Source organism: Puccinia triticina, chromosome 13A (genome assembly GCF_026914185.1).
Source record: "Puccinia triticina chromosome 13A, complete sequence".
NCBI classification, from domain to species: domain Eukaryota; kingdom Fungi; phylum Basidiomycota; class Pucciniomycetes; order Pucciniales; family Pucciniaceae; genus Puccinia; species Puccinia triticina.
In genome coordinates, this window is record NC_070570.1 from 3,750,150 (window position 1) to 3,774,770 (window position 24,621).

Sequence of the window (24,621 nt, forward strand, 5' to 3'; positions counted from 1 at the left end):
CAAATCTTTTTGTTGGTTTCCAAGCTGTTTTTGAGATTTTTTGATAGTGATTCTTGCTAGGGAAATTAATTGGAACCACTAAAGGTGCTGCGGCGAAGCCGCCTTGACCTCTAGTCTTAATTCAAAACAAAGTTAAACCTTAAAGTTAAAAAAATAAAAGATGAATGATATATAAGTAAAATACATGCGCAGCAGTGACGTGGAAGCTCTACCAGGCGCTCCAACCACTTGTAAATATGTAATTATGTAGGGGCAGGCTAAATGCACTACCAAACTTTACTACATGTACTCCAAAAATGGAGTGCACACTTGTGTACTCCAAAAATATTGGAGTGTACAATGGCTCGCTCCATGAATCACTCCAGTCAACATACCCTATACGGCTAATCCAAAAAATGTTCAATTTTTGGAGTGCGCAATCCTTGCACTACTAATATTTTATAGTGCACTATTGTGCACTCCTTTTTGAACTTTTTTTTCTTCTATTTTTTGCTCTCAGAAATGGAGTGCAACACAATGCACTCCTATACTAAACACAAGGTCTGCGTCCAAGACCTTCCAGGGTTGCTGGAACTTGTTCAAAAATGGCCTGACTTGAGTCTATACATATAAGGATTTGGAGTCCCAAGTTTCTTGATCCCTTGTCTATTTTTTCTGTTTGGTTTTCTTATCCATACAGAATAACTTTGTTTTTTTGGTTATTTTCTTGTTTTATTTCTTTTGATTTGTCAAAAAAATCATTTTCAAAGTTTTCTGAATCTTATTTGATGAATTTCAAGTTCTTGAGATGCAAAGTTGTGTGTAAGCCCCCTCTCAGGGTCCTTACAAAACCTGTCACTAAAGACATGTCACAGATAGATATGTAGTCTGCACTTCCTTCCACATCCTAGCCGGCAGAGATCCGCCTTCCTCCATCTCTCCCGGCTAGGTAAGCCTCTCCCTTTTCCTCCTTCCTTTTCCTTCTTCTCTTACAAAAACCCTAGTTGTACATACTGAGAGATCTTGCCCTTCACATCTCTCCTGTCTAGATTGTCCCCTTCATCTGAAATATATAGCCCCGTGAACTAGAATCTCCTCTCAAGGTTCCCCCTCTGTGCCCCACTTGACGGACAGTGAAGGACTCCCAACTGGAGTCCTTACATTGTGCACTCCAAATGTTTTGGAGTGCACAGGATCAAAATTGGCGTGCATAAATTGTGCACTCCAGATTTTTGGAGTGTACAGGTGGTCCACTCCAAAATTTACCACATTTATGGAGTGAACATTAGTCTACTCCAATAATTTTGGAGTGAATTGGAGTACATGTAGTAAAAGTTGGTAGTGCATTTAGCCTGCCCCATTATGTAAGCAAACTGTGAAAATGTTCAAATTCAGGATCCCTCATGCAGCTGGAGGACCCACAGACTTCAGCAGACCAGAGACACCCAAGGATCACCTTACAGAGCCCACTTCACTTCCAGTATCACCACAGGATATTTACAGTAAGTACCCTCTTTCACTGACCTTGTTCATGTCAGACCAAGCTCTTTTAGAGATATTCATTTGGTACCCGCGGCAGGTACCTAGTACCACTTGGTGGGTACCCCTTGCACCACCCGCGCAGCGGTGCCATGTGCGGTACTAGGTATGTGGTTTTGGCCAGAAAGCGGTGTGGTACCTGGGTACCGCCTAGAAGTACATCCCACCACCCGGGGGGATCCAGGGCCTTGACCCGGTAGATCCAGATTGGCAAAGGCCTCCCAGCAAGGTGGACAAATTCAGCTTGCTGTGAGGATTCCTCTTGGCGTATCCAGCTTGCCGGGAGCTGGATGCATATGTATTCAGCTTGCGGCTGCCAAGGGACCTCCCAATGAGCTGAAGAGGAGTCTCTTTGCCAAGCTGGATACATATCCAGCTTGCCAAGAGGAATCCTCTAAGGGAGCTGGATGTGCCCAGCTCGCTGTGAGACCTCCCTAGTCAAGCTGGATATATACATATCCAGATTGCTGAGAAGAATCCTCCCAGCAAGCTGGATATTACATATCCATCTTGGCAAGGGATGTTTCATCCCAGCAAGCTGTATACATATGTATCCAGCTTGGCAAGGGAGGTCCACCCGGCAAGCTGGACGCAAATCTAGCTCGCTGGGTGGACTCACCTCTTTGAACAGAATCATTCCTACTGTCAAAGAGGTGTAGATGCCTCCAACCGGAAATTTTTATTCCTCTGGTCAGAGGTGTGTACTCCTCCTTGACCAAAGCTCCAGTAAGAGTTGTGTATTTGTCCTCAACCAAGGGGATTCCTCTGGTTGAAGAGGAAGATTTCCCCTTTGCAAGCACTGGCTTGCTTGCCTTCCAGCTCATTGCAAAGGAAAAAAATCTGGATTGAGCAAAGAGGACGCTGCCGCACCCAGAAATAGCACAGGCGGTACCCCTGGTACCTTCCAGGCAGTGCCAGGTGCGGTACTAGGTACCTGAAATCTTCTGGAAATCAGTGCAATACCCGTGTCCAGAATGACTATATCTAATTAAGCTCTTTTGTTCTTGACTTCTCTCTCCTTGTTTCTCTCCTCTTTTCAACCCCTCAAAGATCATCAGGTTATGCCTTGTCAAACCTAGACATAGTCTAAAAACCAGAGCAGAATAGTTACACTATTTCTGATTCCCACCACCATTTATTTGGTGTGAGTAGAGGCTGTTGCATTCTCTTGGCCTTGCACAGGTGGAATCCAACTTTTACAGGTTAAGAATAGCCCAGATCATAAATAAAAGACTGAAAGTCTAGGCCTGATCATATCTCTTTCTCTCTCTTTCTTTCTTTCCCTTCTTCTGTTTGTGATTTCTTTATCCCAAGAAATTCAAACAGAGCCCTTATTTTTTTTTGTGTCGTTTTGTCACTTTAGAGAAACAGGCTTACAAGGAAGGTATGGCTGGGAATCTGAGACCTGCTGGTGTGAAATTTCAGTTGGCTGATAGATATTGTTGAAGGATTTTCAACCGGAGGCGAAGCAAGATGGAGCAGAAAGGGGAAAATTTGGCTTAGCCAAGAACAGACAAAGTCTGAAAATAGGACCAGATACCTCACTTGAAGGGGCTTAAGTACCTTTGCAGATAAGACAGAGTGCAGGCTCAAGTGCGCACAAGGGATCAAGATGGTCAGGACTGATGGTTTCTTTTCTTCTAGTCTAAAGTTTTTTTAAATAGACTAGATACAATGTGTTTGACTTGTGGGCGCAAGTTAGAGAGACACATTATGAATGAAAAAAAAACACAGCGCTGGTTGAAAAATAGTTGCACCGACGTATGGGAGTCGTCTTCCCAAAATTTGGGAGTTGTTTTTCCAAGACCCTATTTTAAAATTCACACCAAACTCTAGAAACCACATCCAACTTTAAACCATACCTTGAGATAGAGTTCTGCCCGGGATATCTTTGTTTAACGACTCAGCGCTTGATTGGCCCCTCCCTGCCCGTCCCATGGTAGCAGAGGGCAACAGCCAATGGACATGGGCAGTGGATGATTGGGTCAAGAATGTGCTCTGATTCCAAATATGAGCTTGGATTTTCTCTAACCCAACTTCTAGACCCCCTACTGGAGGGTATTGGCTTCGGGGGTGGATTTGGCCTTGGGCCTCATCTGACATCTGTCAAGATGCACCTCATGGAAGGGATATGAAAATTATGGAGTAAACCTTGGTCAACAAAACCAGAAAAATTGGGAAAATATCCAACCTTTCTTCAAAACACAATAGGTGTGGATTTTTGTCTGCATGTGCTTGAAAAACCTTGAATGCAAGGTTGGCCTAAGGTTTGGTGTAAAGTGTAATTTAAAGTTAAGTGCATAGCAAAACCAGAAAATTTGAGAAAAATCCAACCATTCTGCAAAACACAGTAGTTCCGGGCTCTGATGGTCTTGCTGGTGTTAGGATTGGTTGAAATTGAGTCATATCAACAAGTTAATGGTGTTGATGTCAGCACTTTCATCTCAATTGGTAGTGTAAAAAACAGAGGGTTCTCAACTTCTCCGGCATTAGAACAATTTTTTTCAACAACATTAGACTGGATTTCCTCTTTGTTTTGGTCAATACATGACTGATCTGGATATAATTCAAGTTCCATTGGTACCAGGAGTGTTGAGATGAGCCTCGGAGGGGGCTTGAGCTGAGGGCAGAGGGCTTTGCTGGTGGGTGCCAGGGGGCTCGTCCCCGGGTGGGCCCATCTACAATCGCGGCGAGTTCCACCCACCAACGCTCTGCAATCGATCCCGGCCCAGCATTTCTCCGGCACCGATGGCAGGTGCAGCCACACCGGCCCCTGCGAACGACGCCCCACCCGCAATGGAGCAATGCGCAGACCTGCTGGAGGGCATTGAAGACTGGAGCGACTTCGAACTAGGCGAGGAAGAGTCCGAACAAGCATCCCCAGACGGACCACAGCCAGTCCCCCTCTGCCGCAACTTCGTGAAATGCCGCGTCGAAAAGGTTCCCGGCGAGGCCCAGTGGAATCCACTCAAACGGCGCATGGAGAGACGCGTCGAAGTGGCACTCAAGTCTGATGATCGCTCGGAAACAAAGACCTTGCTGCTCTGCGATGAATGGACCGACTTACCACTGGACCAGGGTAACCCTCTCAATATTGTTTCCTTCCCCGGTTCGCCACCTATCAACTTGCAGCTCGATCCTTTGGTGTTCTCTAGGGCCGAGCCTGGACATGTACTCATCCTATTTCCTTCTCTCCTTATCAGCGCAACCGTCGTCTCGAATGCGCCCCTATGCTCCAGGAGAAGTGTGCTGAGTACCCGGCTGAAGATCAGTTCGACTGAGATCGGCGAGCCTATCGTCAGAGGGAACATCGTCCATGAAGTCATCCAGAACTCGTTGCTACGAACTCAACAAGAAGAAGACCAAAAGATCCTCAAACTTGATCCCACACCCAGTATCTCTGACACCTGGGAGATAAGCCGCTTATCCGAAGAAGCCCGCAAGGCCTGCATCAGACACCTCAGCGACTTATTCATGATTGGCAAGACTGCCGATGAAGGCGTCAAGATGGTATCCGGCTATCTCGAGCAATTACCTTCCTGGTCCAGCAAATACTTGATCAATCGCAAGGAGAACGGTAAAATCATTTTGAACGTCAGTCCTATCCACTCACATCAGCTGCACTTTGCGTCCTGACTCGGTTTTTTTCTTTCTCTTTTTTGTTTTCTGGTGTCTAAGAAAGACGCGGTGTTGATAGATCCGCGAAGCAATGCCAAGACGGGAGGCGACGAGCCAAGAATCGGGATCACTGGCGTGCTCGACACCGAGGAGGAGATATGGTCGCCCAAGTACGGACTCAAAGGCAAAATAGACGTCACCGTGCAAGCGCACGTCCTCGAAAACCCATCACATTCAATTAAGAACCAGCTTTTCGATCCCGCTTCGAGCCTGCAGATCTTCCCCTTGGAAATCAAGACTGGCCGGCAGCCGAGTGGGATTGAGCACATTGCACAAACTATGCTCTACACTTTGCTGCTAAGCGACCGGTACAGTGCGTTTTTCTTTTTGGTGACACGCCCCACGAGATTTCCTCACTGAATCATTGTTGACACCTTCAGATGTCGACATCACTGCTGGACTGCTGTTCTACACTTCGTGCGACGATTTAATAAGAGTCCGAGTGGTCAAAGACGAGCTGCGGCATCTGGTGATGGCCAGGAATAGATTGGCTCGCTACATGCATTCCGAGCCCTCCTACTCGCCCGAAGCAGCCTTACCTGAGCCCACTGATCTCGAGGATCTCGGAGATTTGACTGTCCGTGAGGTGCCTCCCGGAGACCACATCCTCCCCGAACCGATTGACAACGACCGAGCATGCTGCAGATGTTTTGAAGTTGAGGGCTGTATGCTTTATCGTAAAGTACAGATCCCTCCCTTTATTCCCACTTTTTTTCCTCTTCCCTGTGCCTTACGCCTTGCTTATTTATGGTACGTTTTTTCAGGCGGTTGAACAAGTCGATTTGCTCCCACCTCAAAAAGGTATCGATCGCCTCCGAGAGCTCTACGAGCGCAAGACGTATCATCTGACGCCTGTCCACACGGAATTCTTTCGGCGATGGGAGGCGTTGGTTTCGCATGAGGAGAAAGAACTTGGGAAGTTGAAGAAACAGATTTGGACGATGACTGCGGACGAGAGAGAGCGGACAGGAAATGCCTTAGCCAACATGGTGATCGATTACTCGTTTGACATGAACGATGGGTCGTATGACCCCACATCAATGACCAAGATTCATCGACACACCTACCGTCTCCAGCGTTTCCAGACTGCACCCGACTCGACCCCGGATGATGAAAAGGCCTCCCTCTTGTTCGGACACATGAGCAAACACGACCCGATCGTCGTCTCGATCGAAGGCAAGAAGCTGGCCATCGCCCGGGGCTTCATCCTTGACCTGACTCCGAGAAGCATGACGGTTGGCTTGGATCATCGATTGGAAGAGATCGATCCGCTCCCCGTTGGCACCAATCTCACCGCCTTCCTCACTCAATATGCTGCCACACAACCCCGTCGTTCCTCAAGATCCCTCGTTCGGTATCGGGTCGACAAAGATGAATTGCTGGCCGGCATGGGCAAAATTCGCGACAATCTGGCCCAGCTTTTCTTGGAAAACGGCCACAGTCGGCTGCGCGAATTGGTAGTGGATTTGAGAAAACCGAGATTCGAGGCTTCGCGTCTTGAAAGCCTGACAGAGAATAATCGTGCGGCTCATCTGAATCGAGAGCAGATTGGCGTACTCGACAAAGTCCTAACTGCGCAAGACTATGCACTAGTTTTAGGTATGCCAGGTACTGGCAAGACGACGACGATTGCTGAGCTGATTAAAACCTTAATTGGAAGGGGTAAGACGGTCTTGTTGACGTCCTACACGCATTCAGCAGTAGACAATATCCTCTCGAAGCTCGTTGACTCGAAGATCGATATGCTCAGGCTCGGCAACGTCGACAAAGTTTCTAGTGCACTGCGTCGGTTCACGCTGCATGAATCCGACCCAGCTCAGTCCATGGAGGCCTTCGAGATGAAGCTGATGTCCCCTCCACTAGTGGCGACCACCAGTCTCTCGATCAACCATCCACTCTTCAACCGCCGCACTTTTGACTACTGCATCGTTGACGAGGCCTCCCAGGTCACCCTGCCGACGTGTCTCGGCCCGCTGCGTTACGCAAACGTCTTCGTCTTGGTCGGCGACCACTACCAACTGCCTCCATTGGTCAAAAACCACAAGGCCAAGGCGGGCGGCCTGGAGACCTCGCTGTTCAAGCTTCTCACGGAGGCGCATCCGGATGCGGTGGCCTCGCTGACGATGCAGTATCGGATGAACGAGGACATTATGAGTCTCAGTAACGCTCTTATCTACGAAGGTCGGCTGTGTTCTGCCGACCCAAGCATGTCCGACTTGGGGCTCGAGATCCCCTTAGGACTGCTCACCGATTCATTCCATACGGACGATCCTGTGGGATGCCATGATGGCTGTTGGCTATCTGATATCATGCAACCCGCGAGAAAGGTCGTGTTTGCTAATACAGACCTGTTGCATGAGAAAGAGTCTAAGACGGGAAACCAGCTACAAAACGAAGCAGAGGCGTATTTAGCCCTCCAGGTAAACCATCCAGTCTTGACTTCTTTCCCCCCTCTCTGTTGCTGCTTGCGGGGCTGACCGAGCTTTGATGATGGACACACAGCTCGTCAATGCGTTTGTCGAACGAGGCGTTCCAGCATCAGAGATCGGGATCATTGCGCCCTACCGCCAACAGATCAAGCTGCTGACGTCGCTCTCCCAAGCCCACCCGGAGCTCGAGATCCTGACGGCAGACAAGTCGCAAGGCCGGGACAAAGCGTGCATCATCATGAGCATGGTGCGGAACAATGCCGAGGAGGAGGTCGGCGAGTTGCTCAAGGATTGGCGCCGGATCAACGTCTGTCTCACCCGTGCCAAGCGCAAACTCGTCCTCTTCGGCTCCAAGCAAACGCTCAGACACTCGCAGGTCCTGAACGACTTCTTCACGTTCATCGACCAACGGGGGTGGATATATGACCTGCAGCCCGACGCCATGACTGCCCACAAGTCGCTCGGCTCGTTCAAGTCCTCCGCCCCCATCGACACACACCCCCCTCCTACTACATCGGCTCTCGCCCCTAGCCATCCGCCAGAATCTCCCCCTTCGTCAACCGCTTCTAAACGCCCCGCCGATCACTTCTCTCCCCCTAAAACTCTCACTAAAAAAGTTAATCTCCCCGTCCCACTTCCGAAGTTCGGCGTCTTGCGCGACGTCACTCTTGATTTTGTTGGCGACCCTAATACTTGATTCTTCTCCTCCATACCGTGAAAAGTTGCGTATAGAACCCTGCCTTCTTTTTTCCCTCTTTTCTCTTGTTTTTCGAGTGCCCATACTTCTCTTGTAAGGATTCACGTCACCCGGCCTTTGTTGTTCCAAGTGATAGTTAGCATAGACTTGTAGATTGTGTCCTTTGAATGACTATCCAATTAGGACGCTTGTCAAAAAATGTGCAAACTTGGTTTCTAATTTAATCTGAATGCCCATTCTTTGATATCTTTTTTTCGATCATTCCTTTCTTCCTTCTTGTTTTCCTTTGCTTGGAAAAAAGAGGGAGGAGGAAGTCTTGTTGTTTCATATTTTAATGATTATATTACTATTGATAAATGCGTGGCCGTTAAACTTTAAAATTTAATCACGAAAAAGGAAAACAAAAAAGGGGGTAAAGAGAGAGAGAGAGAGATAGGTGGGTGGATGAATCAGGTGAAGGAATGGATGCGTTGTGTGGGTGTTGGGGATCGAATCTCGTCAATGTTTTCTTGTTAAAGAAAGATGTGGGCATAAAGTGACATCATCTGGGACTAGGAGGATCGTAAAATTGAGTTCTTTCAAGACTCAAGTCATCGTACTAAACATCTGACAAGGGTTGCATTGGGCAGACGTTAGTGTCGAGAATGCGTCCGGGAAGAAGAGTAGAGATAACTCACAAGTAGATGTGTAAGCAAGTCAGACAACAGAAACTATCGGAACTGACGGCGATTCGGGTATGAGGATGACCACAAGCGGCCTCTGATCTGTCTGGGAGCTGACAGGATGCCGAGAGTGCCTCGATGCCGTCTGCATGGCTCGGTTACGCCGTCGGGTCATTCGACCCACCCGGATCTGAGAGTCCAACGCCGAGACGGGAAGCCGTGGATGTTGCGAGCAATGATAGCCCTATCGACAAGGATGTGGCCCTAGCGTAGCCCAATGGGAGTCCGAAACTCCGCTGGAGAGTATGGACGTCATGGATGCTATCGGTAAGCTGTAGCATGGACGCAAGTGGGGCGCGCTTTGACACTTCATCCGACGGCGAGCTGGCTTTGGAAGTCGAGCCATAGCTCGGACACTGAGCCGAGCCGGAGCCGGGGCTCTTCCTCGTGAGCCGAGGCAGGACTGTGCAGGATCTCGTCCCAGCTGGAGGGCAGACTGTTGCTGCGGGAGCTCCTCGAGTTCAAGGGGCTTTGATCCCAAAGACAAGCGACAGGGGAAGAAACAGGAGTGAGTTCGGGCTGTGGACAACGATGATGGTGGGACAGGGCAGACAAGACTGACCTTGAAAGCTGGTCGAACCATGCTATCGTGCGCTTGGGCGGGCCCTTCGGGGAGGGCGAGTCATTGACACCGACGATCGTCTGGCTGGACGGCTCGGCCGCCGTCTTTCCGCTCGAGAGATCAGTCTCTCGACGGCCAGAGAGGTTAAGCGTGAGCCGGTGAGATTCGAGAGAGCGGGCACGACTGGACCGGTTGGTCGCGAGTGGTGGCAGCTGGAAGGGGCTTCTGACGACGACGTAGGTGGAGTCGCTGGGCAGAAGCCTCGTCGGACGCGAGATTGTGTCTTTGAAATCTTGGTGATCCGGTTTGGGGCGTTCAACGGATATCTTCGACCAACGGAGGATGCCAGGACGACGGAGCGCAGCCAACGAGGGCCTTTTATCTTGCTGGATCGGCGCCGGTTTCTCGGATATGATGGTGTTGGGGCCCGCTTCCAGGTCTCTCTCGTCTGGTCCCGATTTGTCCTCCGGTGGTTTAGGATCGATAGGCTTCGGCTGAGCAGGCTGTTGGGGACGCTTGTCGAGATAAGATTGCAGACAGGAAATCATATAGGCAAGAAGGAAGCCGCCGATGATCATGCCCAGTATGACAGCGAAGACGCCAAATGAGCTCACTGTTCGGTGTCCATTCTCAGTGACAGAATCCGGAGAGGACATTTACAGCCAATCGCTTGTTTCTTTCTTGTCGGCAGAAACTGGTGGTTGATAGATATTCGCAAGCAAATTTAATGTATCTGTCTATTATGAGGTTCTCTGCGCCAGTCGATACAGCTGGTTCATTGATTTACTCGAGGTAGACCAGGCAGAGAAATCTGGTAAGCTGAATAATACTTTCTGTACAAGCTTATGATCTCGCCGGGGAGTGTCCGCAGGAGGCGCGGTTCCGGGTCTGAGGAGTTGATGAAGGCTAATGTGATGTAAAAGAGGGTAAGTTTTGTATGGGCGAGTAGAGGAGCACTAGGCTTAAGGTATAGAGAGAGTTCCAAGTGCTCCTCCTTGTGGTCGGTCGAGCTGATTTATGTTTGCTTCGTCGAGCCTTTGGACAGAAGCTTTGTGCCTCCAAAGGGATGTGTTTCAAGAGTCGATTGATGATGCGGTGTCGACGACGCTTGATCTCCCCAGCACAACTTGTTTGACCGACGGCCTTGATGTATGGTTAGCTCCAACGATTAATTATGGGCGAGGAAAACGGGGTTTTTTTCTTCTTGTTGCTGTTGCCGAAGAATACTGTCGGTGTCGAAGGTTTTACTGGAGTGGACCGTGTGGTTAGTTGATGATATGTGGTCAAAGGAAGTGAAGGAGTGTAGATCTATCTAATGAAAGTGATGAAAGCTCTTCGAAATATATCTATGTGTGTATCTATCAGCTGATCTATCGTTGATACAAAGATACCGCTGAATGTTGGATGTGGAACAAGAAGGAACAATGCCAACAGGAAAGTGCGATTCGCGAATATGTAAGCTGAGTTGAAGGATGGAGCCAACGAATGACGAGACAAGCGTAGGAAATTGCTACAAAGGGCCCTTGTTGCACGAGTTGCCAGTATGACACCTTGTTTTTGCTCCACGTACGTAGGTTGTACTAGAGAGATACCCTAGCACAACCAAGGGTCGTTAGTATTTACATCAACTTGGAGCGAAGGCTCGCTCTGCCTGAAGGCTCTTCTCAGCGACAAGGCGTGCACAAGGGAGAAAGTCGGGTCGTCGAGTTTGGTCGATAATGGCGTGGTATACGGATAAAGGTTGGAGGAGACAGCAACGGTTCACATACAACCGACGACGCCATCTCCCAGTGAGGCTTCTGAAGATCCACAAACAAGCCTGATCGGGAACCTCTCGGCCGTTGCTGGGGATATGTATCCTCTGCAACTCCTGATTCCGGGCACCAACAGCAGGAGGGTTGCCAGCGGGCGAGCGGGTCGGGGCTGCTCATGCTGACCTCTCCACGTTCCACCCTTTTCGTCGCGCCGAAGAATATTGAACCCGATGAAATTCCGGGTGGGCCGGACGTGTCGCGCTGGCCTGGTGCGATGCTAGCAGGAAGGGATCAAACCTCAGCCACTTCCTTGCCACTCACTCAAAGGGCTACGATGTTACATCGGAGTGAGCGAGAGCCACTGAGAGCATGGCCTCGCATGCCCGAGCCATGGAGGGCCCCGAGCTAGTCGGACGACACCTGGCTAAATGTGATTGATGCCTGCAGTCTCGACCTTCCTCGGATTACCAGTCGCATATAGGGTGAAAGGAATACTCAGCGCGGCTAAGTCTGCGAGAAAGAAGGCTTCGCTGGCCCTTCATCCGGCAACACGGTTGAGCCGTTGCGTGCCGCTTGCTCGCTTCTCCAAAGCCTTTGAGCTTGGCAGGGACGGATCGGCGTCAGACGAGATGTGTCAATTCGACCCCGGTGAAGAAGAGATGTTTGGACACGGCGGTCTGGTCAATGGTCCCCAGCGGTCGGCGCAATGCGAAAAAGTCCTCCGCTCGGGGAGGAAGTTAGGGCTCACACAGAACCGCCCGACCGGTCTTGGAGCGTCCCGGGCGCAACGACAGCGGACCCGGAGCAGAACAAGAACTTGCCGGACAGCACTGCCACCTGCCGCCAGCGACCGAACTGGCTCGCTCGGGTGCCGAATGGAGATCGAAGGACACAACTTGCATGTCTCAGCACCAACATATTCCAGACGGAAGCCTGGCTTGGCCCCTTGGGCCAAACTGCCAAGGGCCTTGGCAGTCCCACTTGCCCACCAGTGCTCTCATATCGGTATGTACGCTCTTGGTCAACTTAAAACAACAACGCGGCCCCGCGAGGAAAGAATGGGGAATTTGGGGATTCTCAAAACGACAAAGACAAAGCTTGGCAGCTCTGTAAGCATGTGCAGCATACATCAGATCTGATTGATCCTCACACGGGGCCGATCGAAAGTGTTTTTCGGAAATGAAAAGGAGTGGTGGCTTCCGTACGATTTGTACACCGATGCAAGCTTGAATCTAGGAAGCACAGCTCGGCGTAAGAAGCCCGTCGATTATTGACGATGCTCCCCGGTGATCCAAAGTTATTCCAAACCAAAGTAAGACTACGGCGCGCCAAGGGTTTTGGCTGGTTTTGGACATCAACTTTCGTTTTGGACATTGCGTTTCAGCTTTCACCCAAGCCCAACCGCGGCATCTTCGGATGCGGAGGGTGAAACACAACATCCAAACCAACCGAATGGTATTTATCAAAAAACTCTTGGCCTGATACCCGGTTGGTGTTGCTTTTGCAAAGGAAGATTCTAAAGGAAGCTGTTAGACATCCATACACCGAAATCTGAACTTGCGTCACGTTCCAAGAATTAATACACATGAGTGAAGCATTCCTATCGATAAGCCAAGAACCAGAAGCAGAAGTATGGAATGTTTCTAATCATGGGTCTATGAAGCTCGTTGAGAGCAATGCTGAGCCATGATGTTCTTTCTCTGTGGCACATAAAATAAGCTGCTCGTCCAACCCAGCAGCTCTCAAACATCAGCCAAACTCCTCTCCATCTCATACCCAGACTAGAACCTCTATATCACCGACGTTCCCCACAACAAAACACTCAACCAAATAAGCGCACGAGATGAAGTGTCTGTTTAGCCTTATCCTCTTCGGGGCAATTTTCCAGCTCAACTTAGCCGCTCCAGCGCTCTTGAACTTGGGCGAGAAACCATTTTCACCGGTGCCGTTTTTGCCTGCAATCGTGGCTGTCAAAAAGGTCGTCACTGCAATGGAAGACATTCCCAAATTCTTTTCCCAGACTGAAAGAGTTCCAATCCTCCTTGAGAAATCGTCTACCGAAATCTCGCCCGTCGGCAGCGTGGCCGTCCTCAGAGGTCACCCTAGCGCCTCGATTCAGGGATCCGAAGTCCTTCATACGGCCCAGCCCGCCAAAGTCGCTAAAGCTGCCGAATAATCTCTGTTCGCTTAAGCATTAAGAGGGGACGTGTAGGTTGCTTTTCCCTAAACTTTAAATCCCTGGGTTTCTGCAAACTTTCTCTAAAATGCACCTTGATTCTTTTTCTTCGCATCCATTTAATCACTGAAGACACATAGGTAGAAAACGATACAAAACGTTGGACGCCCTTTGCAACTGGAATATTCGACTTCGTCTTTCGCAACACACCCTCCAATCAATCCAGCGCTCTCCAAGATACCTTTAAAGCCGTATCTACTGTACAATCCCCTTGACTTCACAAACACAAAAAATGTCTCCTAAAAATACTTTATTTCTGCCATCCTTTAATCATAACGAGGAAGAAAATTTCGAACTAAAAACAAGAGATTATCACTATCACCGGTCAGAAAATAGATATAGTGATGCTAGTTGACTGAAAAGTGGTGATTGTTTTCCACTTCTACTGGCTCAATGTATTTTCTGGATACTATTATAACAATGGGAAGGGAGTTGGAGCAACGATGTGACACTGCGCCAATGGACACCTAGCGACTGCTTAGCGGCGGGCTTTTAGGGCCACTAGGCTGCGCCACAGTGTATTTAACGGGCATACGCTGGTACGCAGGCCGCAGCATTGGTAGTGTTGGTGGCAAAATGATGTGCTATGCTGCGGTAACGGCAGGCAACACCTCACTTAGACTAGCTGGCCAGGTTATGGGTTGAGGCAGAAAGAAGCAAAGAAGGGACAGGAAAGTGGAGCTGCAGATTGTGATGGAAACAACAAGGTAAAGGATTTGTGGCCAATTACAATCAATAATCCCAAGTGCAAGATCCTGGAGTTGTTGGCTTGCGGGATACGACAGCCTAACTGCAAACTCCACGTTCTTAATGGAATTATTAGATGAGGAAAGAAGGAAAACTGTCGACAACAAGTAGCCCAATCCACACATAAGCAAAGGAGAAAGATACATACCTGATTGTCGGGCTTTTCTTGTCATGGTGTGTCCGGGGGTCACCTCTCCGAGTCCGGGTGGCCCCGGGGGCGTTGAGAATGACCCAATCGGGATGTTGTGGAATCGGTGCAGCGCGAAGTCCGTCGGCCATGACGATGCTGGCCTGTTTCCTTCCTGCTGCAAGGGTCAAGATCATCGGGCAAACTCTAGGACCGAAAGCACTATCTCGACAGCCAGCCTCACGAAGTTTCCACTCCACCAAGATGAGCAGCAGCCACCCTGAGCCACTAGTCTCGCTAGTCTCCCCTCAAGACGTCCAAGCCCAAGGAATCAAGAATTTCAAGATCTTGGATAGTTCGTTTCATCTGCCTAATTCAGGCCGATCCGTTCTTGACGAGTTCCGAAAAGGGCCAAGACTTCCAGGCGCCAGATTGTTCGACCACGAAGTTGTCGCCGATACCTCCTACACTATCGATGGCACCACCAAACTCGGACACATGCAGCCCGATCTTAGCACCTTTAAACGTGAGGTGGAGCGCTTGGGCATCACTAGAAATGACCATCTACTCGTATACGACTCCGTTGGCATCTTCTCGGGCCCTCGTGCGGCTTGGCTCTTAAACGTAGGCACGCTTATCTATCAAAAATCTTCGGGAATCCTGACATTCATGAATGTTTACAAATCTCCCTACACAGGCCTATGGTCACCCCAAGGTCTCAGTTCTGGATGGCGGCTTGCCGCGGTGGATCAAAGAAGAGTGTCCCGTCGAAACCGGGGCACCGATCCAGCCCGACAAATCAGACTATGAGCTTCCGGGATTCGACGAGGCGCTCGCGCGCGGGAAAGTGATACCATATGACGCCCTTGTTCGTAACTTCAAGGACTCCGCTGAAGGAGAAAGGATGTGTGTCTTTGATGCACGTCCCCGAGGCAGGTAAGTACAGATATCCTAATGATAAACCTAAAACCATAAAACATTCCTGTTCTCGACCAAATTGCTTGAGGGTACTAATCAACTGGCGCATCGTATCCCGCAGGTTTCTCGGCACCGATCCCGAACCGAGGCCCGGATTATCATCAGGTCATATGCCACATTCCCTCTCGCTTCCATTCACAACCTTGTTAACTCAACCGAGCGACTCGGAGCCCTACCGCAAATATCTAAGCCCCGATCAGCTCGAGAAAGTCTTCCTGAAGACCCTGAACAACGATCATCAGAAATGGGAGCAGATCAAACACGGCCAGAAAGGGGTCGTCGTCACCTGCGGAAGCGGCATGACCGCCTGCATCATCTGGCTCGCGCTTCGTCTCTGTGCCCCTAACGCACATCATCCCAGACTCTATGACGAAAGCTGGACCGGATACGCGCTCAGAAAAGACGCCCAAATCCTCAAATCCTCTTAATTGTCCTGATTGTGCGCACCTTTACAAGAAAAGATAGGTCAAGCCGTGTAATGTAGCAAAACAAGAAGAGAAAAAGGTTTCAAACACGATGCCTCATGTATAGCTGTTGTCATATTCAAACGTTTGTTACTATTATTATTGTTTTTGTGTCCTTGAAGTAGTGTTGAACCTTGTCAGCTGAAAAGGGATTGTCTAAGTCAGTGCAACATTTGTGCTTGGAAAACATGTCATTGTTGTATCCAATACCCCTGTGATGTATTGTTGTTAGTTAGCCTCCCTCCAGACAAGGACAAGTGATGGCTGGGGGAAGATGTAAAGCCCCGCGCGCGGACTTCACAAGACTATCACAGACCTCTGATACCAGTTCAACTCATTCCCGCTTCTCCACCTAGCTCAGCTGAGAACTGGACCAATATTCTCTCTGTTGTGGCTAGGCGAGTTTCCCCATTTCCATTTCTCCCTTGTCTCCTGCCTATAGACTAGCTGAAGAGAACTGGGCCAATATTCTCTCTGTTGTGGCTAGGAATTCATCCCAACCCGTTGGAGCTAGAATCCGCAGGCTCAGTGCCCGTTCCCGTGCCCCTCAAGATAGCTTAGTGAAGGACTCAACTGATTCCTTACAGAAGAACAGAAGAAAGTTGAGATGATTGTTGATGTGATGTGTGGGGATACAGTCACAAGTGTTTGGACAGATGATTGGCATATATGGTGGCAGCAGTGGAGGAGGGGGGACTTCAGAAAAAGTTGGAATTGTGGTCTTAATGTTGAAATCATAAATGCATAAACATAAACCATAAATAAAATTTGATAGGAAAGTGCTTACATAACACCGGCCAAAAATTGTTTGTAATGAAGTTTATGCATTTGTTGTTTGCAATGGAGTTTATGCATTTTTTGTTTCTAATGAAGTTTATGCATTTGTCATTCAATTTTGAAGACCCATGATGACCCTTCTGTCAAAAATTGGGTAGAGCCTCTCCATAACTCATTAATTCCCTTACTCCCTCCCCAGGCAAAGTGCTAAACAGTTGTTGTATTGCACCAACCAGAGAGAGGGACTTAGCCTCTAACAGACTGTTAGAGGCTGAAAGCAGTTTGATTTTTGGTGGGAAATCACCCAAAATTGCCCTCACTTTTCCAGCTCGAGACTCTGAGTGAGTTTCATTCTTGTTTGGATTTGAATTTCCATGATATTCATAAATTTCCCCATCCATTTTCCATTGTCTTCTATCCCTGGACCCCAACCCATCTTCTTGATGTGGAATTTCCCTTGTAATATCATTATTTTTGGATTCTGCACAGTCACTGGACAGAAACATTGGTACCCCCAAAAGCTCATTCTAGAAGGCCAACCCACAAAGTTGAAGTTATGAGAATGCAAGAATGAGTGGGTAAAATGACTTCAGAAGAATGAATACAACAAAATAAAAAGTATTTGGAACATCAAAAAATTTACAAAATTGCTTGCATTAAGTGATGATTTTGGAAAATCTTCAATACCATTCCAAAAAAATAATGAATAATCAGAATCAATGGATTCACATCTGAAATGAATGATAATAAATGAAAATAATGAAGTCAAAACTCCATTCTGAAATTTTGTGGGCAGTGAAAGCACACCAAACACTACCAACGTTCCCAGCTCTACTCCTGCTGCCTCTAGCCCGGCCGTTATTGAAGTGGATGACAACAAGTCTGATGCCAGTCAATTGGTTCTTTGGAATTTAAGTATGGAGGGTTCAAAATCCGCCAAACAAACACGGACTGAGGATGTCTCACTTGGGAAGATGATGACCATGCAACAAGAGCTGGCTTAACTCAATGAAGTCTGCAACTCAAATGGTGTTCAACAAGACCATCATGTCTAAGAATCTTGATCAAGGCAAGCTTATTACTCAAAGAAGCAAAAATCAATTATGGAGCGCAAACTACAAGAAGAGAAAGAGCAAAAGGAGAAGGAAGAAAAAGAGAAAAAAGAAAAGGAGGAAAATGAGAAAAATGAGAAAGAAGAAAAGGAGAAAAAAGAGAGGGAGGAAAATGAGAAAAGGGAGAGGGAAGAAGCCGAGACAGAGGAGTCCAAGGAAGAGAATGAGGACAACAAAGACACAGAATGAGAATCTGTTTGTTTCTGTTTGTTTAGCCACCATACTTTGACCGTTTATTTATTTATTTTTTGAATCATACATCAATTGCAATGAGATAGAGAGAAAGAAAACAAAAGCAAGAAATAATAGAGAAAGAGTTGTTGAGAATAAAAAATAACAAGCTAATTAGGACTGGGGTAGCTATCTTCATCAGAGCCATTTTTGTTCCAAAAATAATGAATGAGATTGTTCTGAAGGGTAGTATGTGCTTTGTGGTCTCTAATAGCCTGGTATTGTAACATAAATTGTTCAAAAGTTGAGTCATTTGGTCCATTAGTGGTTATTTCAAATTCTGTTTTGGTATGTGGTGTTTGGTTGTATTTGATGTTTCCTTCCATTTGACTCCCTGATTCATCTTTAACGTCATATTATGAAGAATAATCACCTCCAAGATAATATCAGAGAGGAATTTGTGTTTCCAAAATTGATTGGGGAATTGCACAATCACATAGCAAGATTGTAGGGCCGAAAAAGCTTGCTCAACATCCTTCTGGTAGGCTTCTTGCAATTTTGAAAAATGTTCCTTCTTGGCTTCTTGTGGGTGAGAGATTGTTTGGATGAATGTGGCATATGGAGGATAAGTGACATACGCAAGGTAGTAACCAAGGCTGTATTAATTGCCGTTGACTTTATATGAAACTGAGAGTCCTTCACCAATCACCCTCTTGAATCTGGTCAAAGATGGGAGATCAATCAAGCATGTTGATATTGTTGAGGGTACCGGGCAGTCCAAAGAACATGTGCCAATCCAAGTGTTTTAAAAGAGGTCGGGCTTTAGGCACGCCAAAAAAATCCCGGATGCACGCCAAAAAAGGCGTGAACTCCGGACCACTCCAAGATTTTTGGAGTGGAGGATTGTTCACTGCAAAACCAGCCCCCATTTGGAGTGCCCAAGCCGGCACTCCAGGCTGGTATGGAGTGAACACCCTGCCACGCCAAAACCAGCCCCCCTCGATGGCCGGGCTGCGCCGGCCATCGAGGGCAGTATGTACACTCGATGACCGGCACAGGCCGGTCATCGAGGGCAGTACACTCAATGACCGGCATAGACCGGTCATCGAGAGGATGCATCCCTCTCGATGGGACACACCCCTCTCGATGACCGGTTTGTACCGGTCATCAAGAGGACACACCCCTCTTGATGACCGGCATAGACCGGTCATCAAGAGGACAGATCCCTCTTGATGACCGGGATAGACCGGTCATCAAGAGGACACGCCCCTCTCGATGACCGGTCTATCCCGCTCATCGAAAGGACAGATGCCTCTCAATGACCGGTACAGACCAGTGATCGAGAGGGATATATCCTCCCGATGACCGGTCTATGCCGGTCATCAAGAGGGGTGTGTCCTCTTGATGACCGGTACAAACCGGTCATCGAGAGGGATGGATCCTCTCGATGACCGGTTTGTACCGGTCATCGAGAGGAGTGTGTCTCTCGATGAACGGTCTATGCCGGTCATCAAGAGGGGTGTGTCCCATCGAGAGGGATGCATCCTCTCGATGACCGGTCTATGCCGGTCATCGAGAGGATTGTGTCTCTCGATGACTGGTCTTGCCGGTCATCGAGAGGGGTGTGTCCGCTCGATGATGTAGCCGGGCTACAATAGAAGGGGCCTGACAGGTCCCGGTAGCCGAGACCTGACAGGTCCCGGACATGTTACGACACCCAGGAGGGTTCGTGAGGCATACTTTACAATGGAACGCCTCACGTACTCCTGTTACGTTAGGCCCTGTTTGGCAGCGTGATTATTACGCAATAAATAATCTTGCCGTGTCCCCCTACATTGTGTAAGACAGTACTTTTTTGCCTGATCTTTTGGAAGTAAACTGCCGAGCCTTATGAGGGTTTACTTTCAAAAGATTATCCTAAAAATACATGTTTTACCATATGTAATGTAGCATTTTTCCTATTATTACGCTGCGTAATATGACACTAACAAACAGGGCCTTATATTTCATACACTTCTCTTTAGGCGCTCCGTAGCGCGTAGCTTTTGTCAGATGTCCCTTTCAAAGAGACATTATTTCATTTATGTCAGATTGTCATTTCTAGTATTTCATATGTTATTTAGTCAGAGACCTGTATATAAACAGGTCCCCTCTTGTATGGTTTCATTCCCCTCAGTCATCTACAGTCTTAGTCGAAATCATACCATTTCTTCATCACATATACCGTGACCCCCCCTAGCCTCCTTTGAGTCTGTGTAGCGCCCCAGCACAATGACCGGCCTGTGCCCGTCATCGAGTGTACTGCCCTTGATGACCGGCACAGTGTACATACTGCCCTCGATGGCCGGCGCAGACCGGCCATCGAGGGGGGCTGGTTTTGGCGTGGCAGGGTGTTCACTCCATACCGGAGTGCCGGCTTGGGCACTCCAAATCAAACTTAACACAAGTCCCTCCCTGTGCTCGCAAGGCGCAAGCACCCTCCCGCTTGCGGGAGGGACTTGTGCCTAATGTCCAACATTTGGCTTGAGGCTGCCCAGCCAAATGTTGGAAAAATCCTTCTAACCCCCATATCACCACATACCCCTCTGATTTTTTCACAGCCTCCGGTACCATTAGAATCAGCTTTTGTTTCTACATAATCTCATGTGTTCAAAACAACACCTACCACCATCCACGAAAAAAAAATGATGTAGAAATTCCACCTGGGAGCCTATCCGGCCTGATCTAAACTGGATAGCCAGTCCGGTCTAAACACGTGAAATTAAGGTTTGTCATCATATGTCAAACCCTGTGGGACTCCTTGCTTATGCACTCAAGAGACCTGCCCAAATTAATCCAATACTGGAAAAAACCGTGAGAGCATGTCCTACCTCAACCTTTGGATAATCCAATGGCTTCTTTGCATTGCTCAGGGATAGCCCTCACCAGAATGGCCACTGAGCGGCCAGTTTTTGATGGTTCTAATTGAAAAAATATGTACAGGACAGCTCAGATTGAGAGCTATAAACTGGCATATGGGGCTTTGAATTTCAAGTTGAGAGGGAGAGGGAATAGAGATGTAAATACAAAATATGTGATTTTCTGCGCAAAACCCTGTCAGCCTCAGGCAAAGAATGTGACTTTAGTCCTAAGCCTCTCCTTTGGAGACGCTTTGCGCCTTAGTTAAGCTCGACTCCAAATGGGGGCTGGTTTTGGAGTGAACAATCCTCCACTCCAAAAATCTTGGAGTGGTCCGGAGTTCACACCTTTTTTGGCGTGCATCCGGCATTTCTTTGGCGTGCCTAAAGCCTGAACCTTTAAAAGGCCACCACTTCAAGGAAAACAGTTGGTTCTTTATCCTTGCCGCTATACGTTCCCTGATGAGCAACTGGACAATTCTTCCAGCACCAGTGCATGTAATTGATTGATCTCATCATACCGGGAAAACCTTGCTCCTCTGCAACTTCCAGGAGCCTAGCTGCATTGTTTTTTTTTGGGCTTTCTAAAAGTATTCTTTGCTGTAAACCCTGACAATAGTTTGGCAAAACTGCTTCAAGCTCTCAATTGCAGTTGTTTCACCTGTCATAGAGATAGTTGGTTAGATTTTGGCTATAAGATTGCAACAATTAGACATGTTAGAGAAGCATTTCACTCACTCATAAAACTTGTCAATAGAGTCTGCGCTAAATCTGTACACAAGCATTTGTATTGCAGCAGTGGTCTTTTGAAGAGGAGAAAAGCCCAACCTCCCATCTGCATCATGTTTCTGTACAAAATAATTGTTTGCTTTTTTGAGATTGTCAATGATTTTCAGGAAAAGACTCCTTTGCATTTGAAATTGATGGCGGAAGACGTCAAGAGGATATGCAGGGTCCTCAGCAAAGTAATCATTGTATAGCTGCTAGGGTCCCTGAATTCAATTCCGGTTTATTTATCTTCTTCTGGGTGTTGAACCACCATGTTTTTTTTCTCTTTTTTCTTGATTATTAAGCTGAGTATGGTTTGCTGGGAGGCTAAAACATCATCTTCATTGTCCACCCATTCAAGGAAATGTTTTAATATTTTGCATGGTCTTGAGTGATGGTGATTTGAATTTCAGAGGCGGGTGCAGAGTAGTCGGATAGTGGCTTCAAAGTGCCAGTCCATAATTGAACCTGAGCCACGACTGCTGTGACACAGGGTTGCAGGCCAGGGAACACAGGCCAACTGCCCCCCGGACCGTTGTCGATGCTCTTAGCGTGAGAGCAGAGATTGGCAGCGGCGTGCATGTGAGGATGAAGGAGGATGTGTGGGAGTTTACCATGTGTATTTCATATTCTTATGTTTACTACACTTTCTGGCTGTGTTTTCTTTGTTTAGAGCCAGAGCGGGGGGGGGGGACTTTCCCTTCTTATTACTTAGGCCCCGTTTGGCACCAATATAATTCTAGGTGATATAATTGCTGATTAATTCAATAAAAAATAGAAAATTCATCATAAAGCCTCCAAATTTGTTTTGTAGGCAACCTACAGTGCTGGTCTCTTTGACTTTGACATCAGATTCAACTGATTCAGCCATCTTCAGCACCATAATACCATTATATTGCTTTTGACCAACATGAAGTGATATAATGGTATGATGGTGCTGAAGATGGCTGGATAAGTTGATTATGGGTTCACAGTTGAAGAGACCAGCACTGTAGGCTGCCTACAAAAAAATTTTGGAGGCTTTATGTTGAATTTTGTATTTCTTATTGAATTAACCAGTGATTATATCACCTATATTTATATCAGTGCCAAACGGGGCCTTACTCTTACTTGCACGATTTTCAAAAGTTGTTACGGATGTTGCGGATTTGCATGCAGATTGCTGTCACTCTCTTATAGCTTGATTATTAATTATTTCTTCCGTGCAGCGGAGCTTTTCTTTACGTTATTTATGGTGCTCTCATGACTTTACAGTGGAGTATATTATACTTGGCTTCTTTACTTGCGTATTCCTTGCGCCTCACTGCTACTTTGGGGAGCGGAGTTCCAAAGAACCACTTGACTTATCCGGGAACATAGCAAAGTAGAGGAGGTCCCTGGACACTTTGTGACAGGACCACATTTATTTTTCATAGGCATTTTTTTGGCCAAACTTTGGCATGTGCCCGGACAGGCTTGCAGCACCATACTGGAGGACTTCCTGTTGCAATCTGGGAGACTCCCAGATTCACAAAGCCTAGATTTCCCTGCAAAATTTGGCTCAGATCTGGGTCTGGAAGTAGTTCCCAGATTGATGGGAAGTCCTCCACTAAAATGTGGAATTCCAAGAGATTCATCTACCCAGTTTTGATCAGAAAACCTGCAAGAAACTGACAGTTATAAAAACCTTGCTATATGTCAAAAAATTTCAAGTTTGGCTGGAATTGTGTGATATCTGTTAGATTTCAGGAAAAGATTGCATAGTAAGAGCCAAGGCACTTACATATGTATTTCTGGGGATTCTCCCCCAGAACTGTAGGAGGACAATGGAGTGAAAGGAAAGATTCTCTCCCCGTTGCTCCCAGGAGACCTGTCAGGAGAATCCCTGGAAAAGACCATTGGTAATTTCAGACTCAGTGGCATCAACCTGTTTGGATTTGTCTTATAATCCTTCACGGCTTTGCCACTTCACAAAGCTAGGAAACTTGGAGCCTTCTTGAAACCAAAAAGCTTTTCTTGCTCTTCCAATTTGCAACAAGCCGGCGGCCTGGCATTTGTGTCTTGGTTTAATGGACATGCTGCTCTTGCTGTCAAGTTGCCATCAAAAGGCACCTTAGGCCCACCACGACGTTGAATGAATGCGTAACTAATGGGAAACTCATAGCCCTCAACCTGTTTTCCATGTAACTTCTTGACCACTCAACATGCCTCTTCCAGTGTCAGGTCAGAGAGATGCATTGCTTACCTTTTGAGGAACTGGTATGTCTGTTGTGCAGTTGTGATCTTGACTTGTAAAAAGCTGCACCCCAACCTGGTGCTGTCAGTTTAGGAGCCCCAATATACAATCACCATGCTGTGGTCTGGGATCTGTCACAGAATTTTTGCCTTGATTGCAGACCGCCTTCAAATCAGAATTCTCTTCACTGATCACTCCTGCTGTGCAAATAGCAAATCTCACAGGCTCACATATATCCAAATTAAGTTTGATAAACTTGTTCTCTTATGAGAGACAAGAAGCCTCTATTTCCAAGAAACCTAGGGCAATGAGTGTACACTGGACCTCTCACAAAAGCTCCCATAATGACTCTAGTCTCCCTATTTTTTTGATTATTTCCTTTTCCAATCACTCAAAGGAAGTAGGCTGATTGATTCATAATTTCAAAGCACAGGAAACATGCTCCTTGTAATGAATCAAAACGTGAAGAATCCAATTGGTAATAATATTACTAATAATAAGGGCTCATCAAGAACAAATTCCAATAGAGAATGGAGTCCCCAAACGCCAATACTTCCAATGTGGTACTAATTGGGGACCAAGAGGTCTTGGAGAGCGGTTCCAGTCAAAAACTTGTGCGCGAAATGTCACAGATTTCCAAGGGATACAGTACCAGCTGGATGTAATAAGTCCACTTTTGATGTCAGTCATTCATTGACCTGAAGGTAGAATTGATGAGCAAGGGGACTGTACCTGTCAAACCCGCTTGAAAGATCAACTGAGTATGAGT

At 47.4% G+C, this 24,621-nt stretch overlaps 5 protein-coding genes across 5 annotated transcripts; 4 read left to right on the plus strand and 1 right to left on the minus strand.

Moving 5' to 3' along the window:
* Positions 1-4,314: 4,314 nt before the first annotated feature.
* Positions 4,315-8,322, plus strand: PtA15_13A348 (uncharacterized protein; the record flags this gene model as incomplete). The annotated part of the gene is made up of 5 exons (XM_053162536.1): positions 4,315-5,112; positions 5,197-5,509; positions 5,577-5,878; positions 5,961-7,616; positions 7,699-8,322. 5 exons carry the CDS (start codon positions 4,315-4,317, stop codon positions 8,320-8,322), a joined length of 3,693 nt encoding a protein of 1,230 aa, XP_053026503.1.
* Positions 8,323-9,005: 683 nt separating this feature from the next.
* On the plus strand, positions 9,006-9,257 carry PtA15_13A349 (uncharacterized protein; the record flags this gene model as incomplete). Its single annotated transcript, XM_053162537.1, has 2 exons — positions 9,006-9,056; positions 9,105-9,257. The coding sequence occupies 2 exons, from the start codon at positions 9,006-9,008 to the stop codon at positions 9,255-9,257; spliced, it is 204 nt and encodes a 67-aa protein (XP_053026504.1).
* Positions 9,258-9,353: 96 nt separating this feature from the next.
* PtA15_13A350 (uncharacterized protein) lies at positions 9,354-10,262 on the minus strand (the record flags this gene model as incomplete). Its single annotated transcript, XM_053162539.1, has 2 exons — positions 9,354-9,513; positions 9,607-10,262. The coding sequence occupies 2 exons, from the start codon at positions 10,260-10,262 to the stop codon at positions 9,354-9,356; spliced, it is 816 nt and encodes a 271-aa protein (XP_053026505.1).
* Positions 10,263-11,729: 1,467 nt separating this feature from the next.
* PtA15_13A351 (uncharacterized protein) lies at positions 11,730-13,536 on the plus strand (the record flags this gene model as incomplete). Its single annotated transcript, XM_053162540.1, is given in 4 exon segments — positions 11,730-11,790; positions 11,808-12,047; positions 12,113-12,369; positions 13,249-13,536. The coding sequence occupies 4 exon segments, from the start codon at positions 11,730-11,732 to the stop codon at positions 13,534-13,536; spliced, it is 846 nt and encodes a 281-aa protein (XP_053026506.1).
* A 1,084-nt stretch (positions 13,537-14,620) lies between these two features.
* Positions 14,621-15,876, plus strand: PtA15_13A352 (uncharacterized protein; the record flags this gene model as incomplete). Its single annotated transcript, XM_053162541.1, has 3 exons — positions 14,621-15,094; positions 15,168-15,406; positions 15,510-15,876. 3 exons carry the CDS (start codon positions 14,621-14,623, stop codon positions 15,874-15,876), a joined length of 1,080 nt encoding a protein of 359 aa, XP_053026507.1.
* Positions 15,877-24,621: the final 8,745 nt, after the last annotated feature.